At 51.9% G+C, this 16,244-nt stretch overlaps 1 protein-coding gene across 4 annotated transcripts in view; it reads right to left on the bottom strand.

Moving 5' to 3' along the window:
- Nucleotides 1–16,244, bottom strand: part of ZNRF1 (zinc and ring finger 1) — a 95,941-nt gene that overhangs the window by 4,286 nt on the left and 75,411 nt on the right. For all 4 annotated transcript variants that reach the window (XM_034672635.1, XM_034672636.1, XM_034672634.1 and 1 more), the window contains one exon: nucleotides 9,247–9,342. In XM_034672635.1, the coding sequence (XP_034528526.1) occupies nucleotides 9,247–9,342 (96 nt within the window). The remainder of the gene's footprint in view (nucleotides 1–9,246; nucleotides 9,343–16,244) is intronic.

Below are 16,244 nucleotides of genomic sequence, written 5' to 3'. Positions count from 1 at the left end.
TAGCGACAGCTCGGGCGAGCACGTCCACAGCAGCACTGTTCACAACAACCAACAGGTGGAAACCACCCCAGGGCCCCTAGCTGGGAACTGGATTAACGAATGGGATTTCTCCATACAACGGAGTATCACTCAGCTGTGAAAAGGAACAGAGCACTGATGCGGGCTGCAGTGTGGATGGACTTGGAGAACATCACGCAAAGTGAAGGAAGCCAGACTCAAAAAGTCACCTATCAAACGATGCCCTTCTATGAAATGTGCAGCAGAGGCCAATCCGGACAAGAAGTAGGCCTGGGGCAGGGGGCAGGAGAGATTGGGGGGGTGACTGTTTTACGGGTAAAGGGTTTTCTTTCAAAAACTCTAACTAGATGGAGAGGGTGGTAGCACGGCATTGGGACAGTCCTAGATGCTACTACGACTCAATTTAAAAAAGAAGAAGAAAGGAAAGGAAGGAAACTACTGCACATCCCAGGCCCCTCACACAGCCACGGCTGGAAAAGCCCGAACAGAATCGGGGGAGCACCGTGGCTGGGGCAGCAGCCCCTTACTACATTTCTATGACATTCTGGTGCTGGCAACTCTGTGAACAAGCCGCAGTCTCAGGATTGAAGTCATAGTCTCACAGGGGAGGCGGACAAGAAAATAGACATGAACAGCATACGAATTTCTAGGAAGCCTTATGATGCATACAAGCCCAGTTACGAAGGTATGGCTCATGCCCTACCAGGGTGGGGACCATTCAGGGAAGGGCATTTCAGGCAAAGGGAACAGTATCCGTGCACTGGGAACAGCAGAAAGTTTGCTATGGTGTGTGCAGAGAGACGTGGGGCCACAGCGGGGGTGGGGGTGGGTGAGACCGATGCCCCCAGGACAAACTCGTGTTCTGCAGTGCTGCCTCGGCTTCATCTGGTTCACTGCGAGGCCCTGGAGACGCATTCCAATCACAACTGGTCTCTGCTGACTCCTGGAGAACGGGCTGGCAGAGCTCAGAGATGGGGAGCCCACTCTGGAGGCCGATGCAGCAGTGCAGGAGGGAAGGACTCGGGGCCTGCACTAGCCACGGGGGCAAGGAGGGACGGACGGCTCACGCTCGTCACAAGGAGAGGGGACCCAGGAAGAGGAGGGCAGGCATGAGAAGGGAGTTCAGAGGTGGGTGGGAGGCACTGACCAGGCGTCTCCACTGGGACACGCTAAGGAAACCTCCAGGAGTCCACTGGAGTCCAGATCTGGGGTTTAGAAGAGAGACGTGGGTGACAGGGGTAGAAGTGGGAGAGAGATTCAACTGAAATTCAAGAAGGCAGAAGACAGAACACAAGGTTAACTCTAACATCTGAAAGGCAGGTGCAGGGGGGAAAGCAGCCAAGTTTACTCAGAAGTTCCCAAAACCACAGGAGAAATACCGAGAGAGTGGGGTTATGGATGTGAAGAAGGTGAGCTGGAAGCAGGATCAGTTCCTCACTACTGATAGATCTCACTGGTTCTCGAGCACTGCCAGTGATACATACTGAGATCGTGTGTGTGTGTGTGTGTGTGTGTGTGTGTGTGTCAATTTCACGAGCAAGGCAGGGCATATGTTACTCCCATTTTGCCAAGCATCTTGCCTAAGTTGGGGGTCCGTAAGTGGTAGTGCAGGGCCTGGAACCCTTCACTTGGTGCCCCCCTCCCTTGCTGTTTCTGGGTACTCTGATTATTCTGGTGGGAAGGGAAACATCTGGGACCCAGAAAACGAGGCTTCTTCATGGCCTAGAGAGCTAAAGTGCCTCAAAGCTCCCCATCAGGAACCCTGAGGAAAAAGCCTAAAACAGGACCAGTTCAGTACAGATGTTCCTGTGCACAGGAGCTGTGAGAGAAGTCACTCTCAGCTGCCCGGCCACGACAGCCTGGGGTCATTTCCCTAACATCAGGCTAACTAACGCACAGGCCCACCTGAAAGGGTGACGAGAACAGAAAGCAGATGGCGCATCATCAGTAGGCCACTGGGGTGTCACCTCAGACTCCGAATGTGGCAAGTGGTGGATCGGTAAAAGGGCACGATCCCATTTCCTAAAGCACTGGATGCCCTCCATACTGAAATATAAGTGTGCATCTGAATGTTCGTGTAAGCACAGAAAACATCCGGGAGGATCTACACTTCAATGGTGGAGGAAAGGAAGACTAGAAGCAAAATGTTTTCATGTATTTTTAAAATTATTTGCACACGCATTACCTTTAGAATTAAAAAACCCAGGAAGGCAGTGCACTGGTGTTTTCGTTTGGCTCTGAGACGCACGGACAGGTGAAGACAGAGCCATGTGACGGACCAAGTGCAGGAAAACACAGACGCTGGACGGGGGGGATTTGGGTGTTCACGGGAAAACCCTCAACCTCTGCTGGATGTCTGACATTTTCATAATAAAGCATTGGAGGAAAACCAGTGTGGCTTTGAGAAGGCAGAGCCGTGCTGCAGATATTCCTGGGCCCTGACTTCTGCCCTCTCAGCCTCAGGCGTCTCATTGGTAAAGTGAGTTTGGGCCCAGCTCCCTCTCATGTGCTCCTCTCCACACTTAGGGGTGAGTTCCTAACCTCGCGGTGCAGTAAGTTTACAGACACCAAGTCATTGTCCCTTGCATGCCCTCCGCCCCCTTACTGGCACCCCAGCTGTGAGGCCAAGGGGCGGGTTAGAATTCCCTTGGGTCCCAAATAGCTTCCTGCCTGGCCAGCTGTGCTGTCCACCTGCCCCAGCTCCAGGCCAGGGCACGTGTGACAGAGATACGGGGTGGGAGCTGGGAATGGAGATAAGACTCAAGGTTTGCTTCTTCAACAGGAATGGGCTCGACCCTCCTCTCTTTGCATACTGGATGTCACTAAGGGAAGGCGAGGGCGTAGGAGACGGGAGACACACGGGCGGTTCCTTTTTCTTACCAAGGACTCAGGCTTGAGCACATGAAGGTCAGATGCATTTTCTTCCTAACAATCAATTACCAGCACAGAACACTCTGGGAGGCACATTGGCAAACAGCGACGTGCTGTGCCTCACCAGCCAGCCTGGGGCTGCAGCATGGGTGGGAAGAAACTGTGGGCTGCCCCACCCGGCTGGCACACAGTGGGGAGCACATTTCACTGGGGCCTAGATCCTAGCTGCAAAAGGGGGCCTGGAGTGGCGAGGACAGGGAGGAGTTAGAGGCCGGGAACCGACAGCGTGGGGAGGCCAGCAGTGTCCACACCCAGCGCGGTGCCCGGGGTGAGGCATTCTTCCCTGAGCGGAAAGCAGGAGGTACACAGATCCGGTCACAGGCCTGAGTGGGCTGAGTAAAACTTCCTGTCCCAATCCCTGGAGTTCTGGAATCAGCAGCCCTCAGATGTCCCTGGGAGCTCAGCAGGGGAGTGGAAATTGCTGAAACTGATGCCAGGCTATGGTTCCTATGGGATTTCCATGGGATTTCCATACTCTTCCTGCAGGAAGCTGCAGTGTTGGTGTTGGGGACCTCCAGGCCCGAAGCCAAGCACCCTGGGCCTGGCACAAATTGAGGCTACCTGGTAGACAGACACAAATGTCCCTTGGTATCCTCAGGTACCCACAGGAGGGGGTCTCAATGGATGCTGGTTGACGAGAACACATTAATGAAGCTCTGCTTTCTGCCTTTTTCTTACTGGCTCCTAACCACCAACCCCCGCCCCCCTGGCCCCCGGCCCCACTCCACCCAAGCTTTCTGATGTCCTGTGCAAAGCCAATGTCACTGCCCAAGGGGGACTTTAGAAGTGTTTGGTCTGGCTGGGGGTGGTGCTAAGTGATGCCAATGCCTGTCCCTCCAACTAGACCAGGGAGCCAAACTAGAGGCAAAGCTCTCGCTCTCTGGTGCCACAGCACGGGGTGGAGGGGGCGGAGGGTGATGCCTGGGCAGGGGCTGAGGTGGGGCAGCGGTGGGAGGTGACTTGCATACTTCTGCTCCCTTCCTGAGATACAGGGGGAGCACTCTGACAGCTGCTGTTTGTCACAGAAAGATCTAGGAGGAGAAAAAGTAGGCTTCACTTCTTTGGGGCCAGCTGTATGCCAGGACTTCACAGAAACATCTCAGTGAATCGTAAAGATCCTTTGGGGGAGGGGGGGCGGTGTCTCTGAATCAGCTCATGTAACTGGTAAGTGGCGTTCCCAAGACAAGTTCCTTCTACTCGGCCACCTTACCTCCTTTCTTTAGAAGACCAGGCAATAGGGTCTTTTCCCTATGGGGCTGGAAAACACCACCCAACTCACAGTTTCAGATCCTTCAATTCTTATGGAAATGTACATGCGGGGCCCAAGAAGGAGGAGCCTAGATGTAGGGAGCTGCACTGCTGCCCCCCCAGTGCCACTGTGAGGCTTCGCTGCCCTGTGGAGAGCCCTGGCTCCCACATTCCCCAGGGGACCCCCAGAGCCACTGGCGTCATGGAGGGGGCGGGAAGGCCCAAACAGCTATGGATCCATTTCTGCCAGCACCCTGGGGGGCAGGCTGAAGTTGGTGCAGCTCAGAGACCCCAGCTGAGAGCAGGACCATACATAGTGCATTTCCCCTGGCACCTAACGGCAGTCAAGACCCTGATGGGAAGGAAGTAGGAGCCAGAGGGAGAACCCCTAGCAAATGACACAGACCCTGACTCCACCTCCTGGCCTCATTTCCAGCCCAGGGCAGCAGAGCCTGGTCCTGCAGCTTCCTCAGCAACATGCAGAGCTGCCGGTCCCTCTCCTGGGGGCTGGGGAAGGGCAGTGCCACCAATGCCAGGTCTTGCCAGCTCCCTTCTTGGGAGATCTCCAGGAAAAGGGGCATCCCCAGGTTATGGAGCGTGCTCCAATTGTTTTGGTGGATTGGCTGCAAGGATGGAAGCCCAGAGAGGTCAGCCATTAAAGCTCAGGCCTGGAGGGCTTCATCTTTACTGGGGCTCCCCACTGGGACCCCACTCAGTCCCTTCTGCTGTAGCCACCTGATCGCGGTGTCCCCACTTTGGTGAGCCCCTATGGGTCTCCTGTCCCCTGACTCCTTACTCACCCTGCTGGAGCTCCCTCCAGCCTTCCCTCCTGTAGGAGGGACACCTCTGAGTCTGGCACTGCTGCAGCATCTAACAATAGCCCCTGGCAGGGCCCCGCTGGGCTGGGCACACTCCTCAGCCAGGACCTGGTTCCTCCAGGGCTAAGAAAAGGCACTTATATCCCAACCACAGGGTCTCAGCAGGGACACAGGCCAAATAAGCACCATTCACACAAGTCTGCTGGCTCGGGTTAAACTAGTGGGAGGTATTCCTGCTTTTAGGAGAGTCAGATTCCCTCTCCTTTAAAGAAACTTTGTGTGACACACAGCATTTTCAGAGCCCTCAAGTTGGGAGAAATGACTTCTGGCAGAGAAGAAGAGAGTGAGAGGTTAGGACCTAAGAAGCAGGGCGTGGGTCAGCCTCCAGAAGAGAGCTGAACATCTCCTGAAGCCGCTGTGATAGCCACCAAGCTCTCCTTAATACTGCTGGCAAAGGAACCTGAAACACCCCAGAATCTTCTGGGGCCATGGACCCCCTGGTTGGTCTTGGAATCAAGCCCCCCTAAACTTTCCATGGACAGCTGGCCATCTAGCATGTTCTAGCATGCTAGTATTAGGACTCTCTTCTGTTCACAACAAAATCAGGTCCCCAGCCCATCTCAAGGCTCATTCTGCTAGCTGAGCAATGTGAAGGTCAAAATTTGACTGCAGATTCTTGAGAGCGAGCTCCCCGGTCTCAGAACTACAAACAGATGTTGGAAAGGGAGAGAAATTAAAGGCGCATTCAAGCTCACCCCATTTACCCACAAAAATGGGACCCACCAACTCCTCCCTCATTTCCTAGGGGTCCTAAGTTCAGAGCGGTCCGTGGATGAGGAGAAGGAAGGATGGAACATCAGTGCCCTAGGGTCTGGCACCCTCCCTGCACCCTCAGCCTGGGGTAGCTACTCACAAGCCTTCCTAGGCAGGTGCTTGCCCTGGGAGCACCAGCTCCTGCTCTTCACATTCCTCTTGAGCACTGGGTAGACCAGTTAAACTAGTCTTGCCTTTCCTAAGTTGGCTTTTTTTTTTTTTTTTTTTTTTTAAATCTGGCAGGCCGCAACTGGAGGCTTTCCAACCCACGGCTCAGGCCAACCCTCATAATAAGAAAAATACTACTTTCTATCTGCCTCATTTAGGAGGTTTCTACTTTTTTTCCTTTGGTGGTTAACTAAATTTCATCTTATATAACCACTGTAAATTTTCTAGAAATTTCCCCAATTAGTGCCAGCAATTACAGAAAGTATGTGTATGTGTGTGTAGATGAGAAATCTCCAGGGGAGTGACCAGGAGTTCTGGTGAATCTTCATAAAAAAACAGCACTTTGCTCTCTATCCACTAAGAAAGACTCATCTTGCCCACTTTCCAGAAGATTCTGGGAGCTCCACACTTGACAGGCTCTTTAAGTCTCCTCACATTTCTTTTTAATAGAAAAGATAAAGTGAAGGTGGGGAGGATGGGATGGGTGGGGAGAAATCATGGGTAAAGTATGTTATTGGCAAAACCAAAATAAACACCCAGAGGTCCTGACTTGGGTGGCCTATGGCCCCTGAAAGGCCTGTCCTTTATGTGAACTAGAACAGGCCCTAGACCAGCTCTGAAGACTTCTACTCCACACACACACCCAAGGTGGCAAATGCCTTCTCTTATCTGGAAGGTTCAGATGTCTTCAGCAAACAGAGACCAGCTACTGGGAGCCCAGCCATGAAGGCAGTAAGTGTCCAGGGAGAGGCCAGCCGTCATTTCTGAAGCATCTTCAATGGCCTTAAGTCAAATTCCACTGATAGGACCAGACGTAACATGCCTCTCCTTGCCTCTGCTGGGAAGGATTGGCTTTTGCAAAAGAGAACCTTGAGTTTAAAGCCTCTAGTTTACACACACACACACACACACACACACACACACACTCTCTCTCTCTCTCTCTCTCTCTCTCTCTCACATCCTGAAGGGGTGGTTTTCAGTTAGAGGAGGAGGGGAAAATGGGATCAGAATGGGAACAGCTGCAGTTGTCTCAGGCTGGTTGGCCAACTTCTTCTTCCTCTAAGGGGATTCTGACTCTGAGTGTGACTTCTGCGGGTGGCACAGGCTCAGGCTGGGCTGCCAAGCCGGCTCTCCCATGGAAGTGAAAGGGACAGGCAGAGGGGGCCCTGCCCTGACTGTGGGCAGGGAGGAGAGCTCCGGGCAGCACTGAGCACTTATAAGGCCCTCACCTTCGCTGTTCTTCGAATGGGGCATGTGGGTACCTCTCACTCAGGTGGCCCCAAGAGCGCTCTGCCCTCCACAGCTGCCCTTGCAAAGTTCTCCCTGATGATGTCAAGAGCCCAGTCCTCTCGGATGGAGCCCACTCTGAGGCTGCTTTGTGTTCTTGACAGCAAGGCAGTGTCAACAGAGAACTCTCCCCAGCCACCCACAGGACAAAAAGCGGTCTTCATGAGGGCTCTGCACATGTGGAGAATAAGTGAACACAGTTTCTGAGGCCATGGCTGGGGAGGAAGACACGTCTTCCTCTATGGTCCCAGGCAGAGACGAGGAGCAGAACAAAGTGGAGCTGGAGCACCGTTTACAGAACGTACAGTGACGAGTCTGACAGGACGCCCAGAGCTCACGTGACAATGTTTCACAGAAGTGGCAGCAGTCGATGTCCAGGGACAGGGAGAGGCTGTCCCTGGATAGAAGAGGGGCTTCCTGGGCACCAGGTGGGAAATAAAGGGGAAGGAAACGCTGGGGGCAGAGGGAGGACCACAACTTGCTCTGCAGCCGGTCCTCCCACCCGAGCAAAATGACCAGACTGAGGGTAGTTGAGACAAGAAGGTAACTGGCCTGCCCACACGCATGCAGGGTCTTTCAGCTGAGCTAGTAAATAAGAGATAAGAGAATAGTAGGGTGTGTTTTTAGGAGAAGGAGTAGATCAGATTTGTCAGATGTACTTTGCAGGAACAATCTGGAATCATCAGGCCTCCCTAGGCTAATGCTGTGTGGAGCCAGGAGTGTATCTGGGTCCGAGGAGGCAGGAGGCCAAGGACAGCTCTGGAAGGAGAGTCTACCCAGGAAACTTTCGTCGTCAGGATGGGGCTCAAGTGATCCCAGGCTCACCTCCCATTCAGTCCACAGACTGAGAAATCACAGAGTTCGTCCCCAGCACTGCTATGACTTCAACCCCAGAAAGCAGCCCTGTGACAGGGCTGGAACACACCCCCCTCAAATCCAGTGTCTGTTCCTGCAGAAGATGCATTTTTCTGGTGGACATGGTCTGAAGACCAGAGTAAGCACACAACAGTGGCGACCAGAGTGCTGCCGGCGGCCACGGTGCCCAGCACTAAAGAGAGGTCAGTCCACTCTGGAAAATGACAAGCAGAAACCCACGCATGGGCTCACATCCTTGAGGGTGACTGTCTTGATCAATGCCAGCCGTAACTTCCTGAGCACTGACCGTGTGCCAGGCTCTGTATTGAAGGGTTTGAGATGTAAATATCTTACTTTATTCTGATAGAAATCCTAAGAGTCAGGTTGTTGACAGTCCCATTTCATGGACCAGAAAACCAAGGCTCTGCTAAGCTGAGCAACTTGTCTAAGACTGTACAGCCAGTAAGTGACGGAGGCAGACTTGGACTTCAGATCGGCTGGGTCACAAATCTTTACCCACAGCACACCAGGCCGATGTGGACACTTCCTTCGTCCACAGAGGTACTGCGCTTCACGGGATGGCCTGGCCTGGTGATTCTAGCCCTGCTGCACTCACTGCTCAGCTCTGAGGCAGCCTCCAAGGTAGGAAGCAGTGTGGCCTTGGTGGACCGACTAGGTGGCAGGTCAGCATTTTTAATCCCTGAAGGGCGTCCACTTACTGAACTTATTCTGCTATGCACACCAGTGGCACGGGTGCCTTCTCCCCTGAGGAGGTAGCGTTCCCTCCGAGCCCTCTGTGGGCAGGTGTATAAATGGTCAAAGGCCGCATCTCCCAACCCGAGGTCCAAGGAACTCAGGGGGCAAAAGGCCTACCTGACAACCAGAGAGACTGTCTGGTGCAGTGGGCTTGGCCCCTGGGCCTTCCTTCCTGTTCTACTCTGCTTCCTCCCCAACTGCTGCACCAAGACTCTGTGACCAGCCGATGTCTCAACACTGTGCAGGCATCCCCGCCGGAGAGTGCGGCGTTACGCTGCCCAGAGCCACATGAACTCGAGGCTCCCCCCGCCAAACACCCTCACTCGGAGGCTCCCCCCGCCAAACCCTTTACCGTTGTAGGAGAGGCGAGGTTTGCTCAGACACATTATAAAGTGCATTTCCATCTCATCAGAAGCCACAGACTTGGAACAAATGGGGCACTTGAAACCTGAAAGAGAGGAAAACAGTATGAAATGCTTCCTCCAGACCAAGCACACCCACAATCAACACAGGGGCCCTTGGATAGCTATGGCCACGTGGGGTTAGAGTCAACGTGGAGAATTGCAATCTAGATACACCCGGTCTCCCCTTTACTAATTCTGTTATTTTACCACAGCCTCCCAACTCCCACTGTCCGGACAGTGCTGTCCCTGCCACAGGCCCCTGGGTGGCGAAGCTTATCAGAAGGCACTGGCAGCTGGTTTGAGTTTTATTTACCTTTAGACCCTTTCCCAAGGGGGTCTAGTGGGCAGCAGGAATAGGGAGGAATGCAATCAAGGCAAACAAATCATCAGTCTTTGAATAACAAAGCGTTTAATGCCCTTCCTCCTCACAGCCCTCAGACCACTTGGCTGGACCACCTGTGGGAGGAAGCCCTACCGCCAGGTCAGCACCTCCATCCCTCCCCTGGCTCCCCCTCCCCCTGGAACCAGGTAGCACCTCCCTCTCACACAGGGCACCTGGCCTCCCTGTGGCTCAGGCAGCTGTCCTCTGAGAGCGTGGAGCAGCAGGGTGGCCCTCCGGAGTACTCCCAGATGCCACGCGCGCCTTGGCCATATGCCACTAGGAGTAACAGCTGTTGCACAACGCCCAGCGAACACAGGGTGGTGTGACCCTACTGTCCCGCTACCAGGGGAGTCTGGACTGCTTATAGAGCCAAGCAGTTTTGTCAGAACTGTACCAATATTGGAGATTTCCACTGAGAATCTTCTGAGCTGAACTCCATTAAGCAAACACAGTCCCTGACTTATTTTCAAATGATCAATTATTTTCCATTCTACCAAAAAGATCTATTACCATTGGAAAGTTATTACTTATTTGTTCACATCAAATTTCACACATTGCAGCTTCCCCCTTCTGTGACCGTAATTCCTACCCACCCAGCCTGGATCTCCTAGGTCCAATACAGCACATCTAAATCTTGTGAAAATTTGACTCTCCTGTTTACTTGTCAAAGTGTTCATGCACAGTTTCACTGGATATTGGTAATATCTGTTGGCAACATTTCCTATGAAACAGACAAAAGGCAGAGGGCTTGTACTGACTGTTAGCTGCTCCCGGACAGAGGAGGAGGTCACACCTTTCTTCCCAGGGCCTTGCTCATTCTCTGTGGAAACCCTGGACTTTGACAGCTGCAGGTGCGGAGACAGGAAGCAAGCCAGCTCCTGTGTTCCCACGTAGCGGACAAGCACTTTGCTTAAAGTCTTCTCCAAACTCTGCTCTTTTCAGTGACAATGAACTACAGGACCAGACAGAATCCAGGGCCTGGTTAACCTTGGACAAAATGGACCTCAGACTCCGTGGCATAGTCCCCATTCCTGACCCCTACCCTCCAAGATCATGAGCATCCTGTGTCTCAGCTAAAAAGTCTTGCAAGTGCTATCCATCCAAGGATTCTGGCCAAGCTTTGAGTGAGGGCTATACTTTCTGATCTCTGGGTGGTTATGAATCCATCAATAACAAAACCAGAAGACTGAAAAGAAAAATGGTGGGCGAGGGTCCATCCCCAGTTTTCTGGCAAAACCAGATCTCAAATGTGCCAGGCTGATTCTTTTCTAACCCAGTTTAGAAGTCTACAGACCCAGTGTGACACACGTGGTGGACAGGTGAGTAATGAACTTGTTCAGTATCGTACAACGAGGATGTCTCCACATCTATCCTAGGTCCCTTGGCAGCCTTGCCTCTGCCCTCATGTGCCAGCCGTGCAAATAAACCAATATTAAGTAAGATTCCACAGAATGACCAGCCACTGGGAGATTGTCTCATTTTCTTCAGGAGATTCCTCCACCTTTTCTTCTGACTCAAAAGATCAAGGCTTTATTATACCTTAAATGACTATAGGACATTTCTCGCTTAAATTTATTACGTTAGCACCCTGTCTGCAGGCTGAGGGCTCAGAGCTGAGGGCAAGCCAGGGTGGATGCTCTCTGGATCAGCTCCTCCAACACCAGGCCTTGATACAGTCGGTGGGAGGTGCTAAAGGGAACTGTTACTACTGATAAAAGGCCTTACACCTCGCATTACTCACTTTTCTGATAACCTAGAACAGACTCATGGTCATCACTATAATAGCACCAATCACCCCTGCATCCCAACATGACTCCTTGAATGCAGGACAGGGAGTCGAGTTATAGCTGAGGTACTGGGAAGTAGGCCACCCAACGAGAAGGTCTACAAGGAAATGTCATCGGACATTTATGTCCTAGAAAAACAGACCAAGGTGATACTCCCAGGTTTAGGCCACTGCCCCATTGTAAAGAGAAAGAGGCCTTGAGGAAGACTCGGGCTCAAATACTTGAGCGGGCGGGGCTGAGACCAGTCAGATTTCTTAGCTGGTCATCTAAAGTCCTTTCCATCCGGGAAGAAGGAGCCGACTACACATGTGATATTGTGATTTACAGTAAGAACTATGTATTTGGTCTTCGTCCTGTTTTTGGCACAGAGTTCCTAACACCCTGGGAATTTCCTAACATAATAAGACCAGTAGTATTTGGGTCTTTTGTCACTGGTTCCTGAAATAGCTCCAGAGCCATAAGGTGAAAGGAATGTCTTGTTGTTCATAACAAGTCCCTTTCAACTACACCAAAATTTATGTTAATGAGGTGACTTTGGGAAAGTTCCCTGGTAAACTAAGCATGGGGGTTAGTTGTAAGAACAAACCAGCCGATTAGAGGGTCTAAACTTTTGGTCCTCCTCCTCAACCTCTGGGGAGGGGAGGGAGCTAGAGATGGAGTTCAATCACCAATGGCCAATGAGTTCAACAATTTTATGCCTGTGTAATAAAGCCTCCATAAAAACCCCAAAGGATGGGGCTCAAAGAGCTTCCAGGGCGGTGAACACATGAAGATTCAGGGAGGGTGGTGCCCCAGGACAGGGCATGGGGGCTCCATGCCTTGTCCCCTACCTTGCCATCTGTAACTCTTCCATCTGGCTGTTCCTGAGTATATCCTTTTATAATAAAATAGTAATCAAGTACGTGTCTCTGAGTCCTGTGAGCTGCTCTGGCAAATTAAATGAACCTGGGAAGGGGGTCATGGGAACGTCTGATTAAGAGCCAGTCAGGCAGAAGCAGAGGTGACAACCTGAACTTGTGTGGGGTCTGACGTGGGAGGCAGTCTTGGTGGACGGAGCCGTTAATCTGTGCGGTCTGATGCTTTCCCTGGGTAGACAGTGATGAAATTGGGTTAACTGCTTGGTGGTGGTGGGAAAACACCTCAGAACAGTGTTTTAAGAAAGAGGTGGGTTGGGAAACATTACATCGGGAGAGGAAGCACCACTTGCCTGACCTTCCTCTGGAATGGGGATGGGGTGGGGTAAGGATCAAAAAATAACTCAGAGTCTATTACGTGAGTGGGAAATGACAAGATGACCTGGGTTTTCCAGCTTCCAGATACCCGGGACCTCTGTTTTCTCATTGGAAAAAAAGAGGACTTTGCCTCTTTCTTGCAAGGATCAGGTGAGGTAAGAAACCTGAAAGCACCCGACGAAGCAGCTAATCAAAGGTATCATCAAGCCCGGCAGCACTGAACGAGGAGGAAGGAAGAGGAGGGCTGGGCAAGGATTTGGGGGGTCGGGAGATGGGGGTGGCAGAGCAGGAGGGCACAGAGGCCACAGGTCACATAAAGTGTGCCGGGAGCGGGGGCAGTGGCCGTCTCTACTTGTCCCATCTGTTTCCTCAGAACTTCTGGAGCACCGTGCATGGCACTTCCCATACTGCCCGCGTGGACCGAGGCTCCCCATTCAGCCTCTGTGGCTCCCACTCTTGCACACGATGACAGACAACAGCTCACGTATACTGAGCCATTACTATGACCAGCCACTGGGCTGTATGTGTCTCCTCATTTACGAGATTATGGAGCAGGTACTGCCGTTAACTCCACCTCGCAGAGCTGGCACAGGGCACCCAGAAGCCTGAGTGTGCCCTGCTTGCCGAGCTGTGCGACAGGCGGGCTGGTCTAAGGAGGAACCGTTCTATGGCCAAAGGAACACAAATGCCACACAGACGCTGGGTATTACTAAAGAGTAACTTCAAATCCTCCACACTGTCCCAGCATTTTCTTTGAAGCACTATGGGCCTGGATTATCCCATAAACGGAAACAATTGAGATTTTTTTCCTTCCTGGGCATTGTGTTAACGTGGAAGGACAGAGCTGTGCTTTCTGCTTGGCACCAAGCCAGTAGTGCCAGAGTTTGCAAATTACCTTTTAAATGGAAGATAAAGGACATGAGGTAAGAGGGCTGGAAAAACAAGGAGAACTAAGGGGAAAAAACTCATGTCCCCACCTTCTTTCCTGAAAGGTCATCCGATGATCAAGAAGGATGCTACCACTCTACTGCCCCAATCTTTTCTTGTAAATGTCCAGTCACGATTCAGCATCAACAGCCCTACGGAATGATAAATACTGTGATCTTTATAAGCTATCTGAAGGTTAAAATGTCTAGGAAATTCTGGTCCCACTTTGGAAAAAAGTTCAAGCCAAATGAAAGTCAGCCCTGTGGACAAAGACCAAGGTCCACAAAGTCACCCGATCCACGAGATTGAGTCAAATTTCAGAACAGCCCTTCATCTGCACTCAGGAAGTGTGTATAAGAGATGCTTTCTTTTCCCTCCTGAGAAAGCTACAGGTAGAGCCTTTGGGACACTGCCTGCCTGCGTGTGAGACCTGACCGCCCAGCGTACCCTGGGAGCTAGGAGGCAGACGGCATGCGCACCCAGCCGCTTTCCCTCTCCCTATCTTATTTGCTGTCAGAGGCAGCGCCCTGCACGTGCTGTGCCTTTAATATGTGCCACTGACAGAGTGAAGTGACGGCTAGCCCCGGCTGGCGGGCCAAGTCTGACAGCGGTTCCTCTACGCCGTCATGTGCTCCCACCCAGCTGTGGCAGAGGCAAGGGAGTTATAGGGTTCCTAGACCTTCTCTGCCAACCTCTCAAAATGAGGAAGGAAGGAATGACAGGGCACTGAGGGGAATCTGTCTGTAACCCCCCAGTTCTGCACCGGCTGGGCTCTACCAAGCAAACGCTGCTAGAGGATTCCCCCACCCCAATCTAGAGGAGCCCTTCTAATGGGGACCTTACTTCTGTTCTTTCTCATCATCAGAGCAGCTCAAAATTATACAGCCAGATCAGCCCACGAGAGTGTGATCAGCCAGAGCCCAGCTGCTTCCTGTCTTTCAACAGCAGATTGCGTAAATGGGGGAATCCTCAGCTGGGCTACAAACCAGAGCTCCTGGGAGAAGAGAAACCCCCACTCGCCACCCAGTGCAGGGCCTTGACCGCTGTAACCACAAGGTCAGGGTAAGCCCACTGGTAGGCAAACCAACAGAGACCTTGGGAATGCGCACATAGTCATGAATGGTAAGCATTTTCCTGCACCTGGGTCCTTCCCGGACTGACAGGGCAACTGAGGGAGGGCAGGAGCAACTGGCCCAAGTTACCATCCTCCCAGTCCTCCACAACATTCATCTTGGGATGTCAATCAGTTTTTATCCTTTCCCAAAACTGCAACCTTCTCCTTTAAGACCTGATTTCTCGGGCGGGACATGTGCTCCGCATGTTGCCCCAGTTCCCTCCCTGACCCACCCTCCTATGCTGATGCGCTATTTTAACACTGCCCCAGTTCTGCCTGTCTCTGGGATCACCTAAAGGGAGAAGAATCTAAAGCACCAACCAGGGAAAAGGAAGCCAGGCCGTCCAAGCAGGCCCTCCTGTCCCGGGGAAGAGGGGCTGGTGTAGATTCTCCTCACCAAGGGGCTCAGAGAGAACCACCCTCAACACCACATCCCTACTGTTCAATTCCTAGTTTCCAGCCTGGATCTTTCCCTCTCACATCCTGTGGTGCTTGTCTGTGAAATGACACTTCACTAAATGCATTTGGTAAAATGGGATTTTTAAAAAAAGATTTTATTTATTTATTGAGAGAGAGAGAGAAAGAGAGAGAAAGAGAGAGAGGGAAGGAGGGAACACGCACAACTAGGGGGAGCAGCGGAGGCAGAGGGAGAAGCAGGCTCCCCACTGAGCAGGGAGCCCAACGCAGGGCTCGATCCCAGGACCCTGAGATCACGACCTGAGTTGAAGGCAGACACTTAACTGACTGAGCCACCCAGGCGTCCCTGTAAAATGGGATTTATTACAAAAGAAAGATGAAGGGGAAACATGGGCTGACTTTGACATTTCTATACTGCTGAAGAGATGTGTCCCCAAGAGCAGAGGCTGTGGATATCACATTCTTCACACATACTTTCCCGCCCAACCCCTGAGAAATAAGTGGAAACCAATGCACAATTTATGAGATGGTAAGGCACTCTCGCCTGGAGAACATTCTGGACTAGGAAAAGGCCCAGCAGTTCTGACTTGCTTCTTTCAACACCTCTCTTCTGGACTCAGCCTCTGCAGTTCCATTCCAGGGACTGAGGCTCACCTGTTGCCTCAGGAGCCAAGAAGATTCTCATAAGTGGATATTAGAAGACAGCCACGCTGACACCTAAAAACAGTTTAATGTGTATGTGTGTGTTTGTGTGTGTGTGTGTGTGTGTGTTTTAACATGTCTGTTGTCATGGTTAACTCTATGTGTCAACTTGGCTGGGTCATGGGGTGCCCAAACATTTGGTTAAACATTACTTCTAGGTGTGTTTGTGAGGGTGTTCCTGGATGAAATTAACATCCGAATTGGTAGACTAAATAAAGCAGATCGCCTTCCCCAGTGTGGGTGGGTGTCCCCCAATACACTGGAAATGCTGAACAGAATAAAAGATGGAGAAAAAGAGGTTTTGAGCTGTCTGCTTGACTGATCTGGGACACTGGTCTTCTGTCGTCAGACTGGGACGTACAGTATTGGTTCTCCTGGTTCTCAG

Source organism: Ailuropoda melanoleuca, chromosome 12 (assembly GCF_002007445.2).
Source record: "Ailuropoda melanoleuca isolate Jingjing chromosome 12, ASM200744v2, whole genome shotgun sequence".
Taxonomy (NCBI): domain Eukaryota; kingdom Metazoa; phylum Chordata; class Mammalia; order Carnivora; family Ursidae; genus Ailuropoda; species Ailuropoda melanoleuca.
This window is presented reverse-complemented; position numbering and strand designations above follow the sequence as displayed.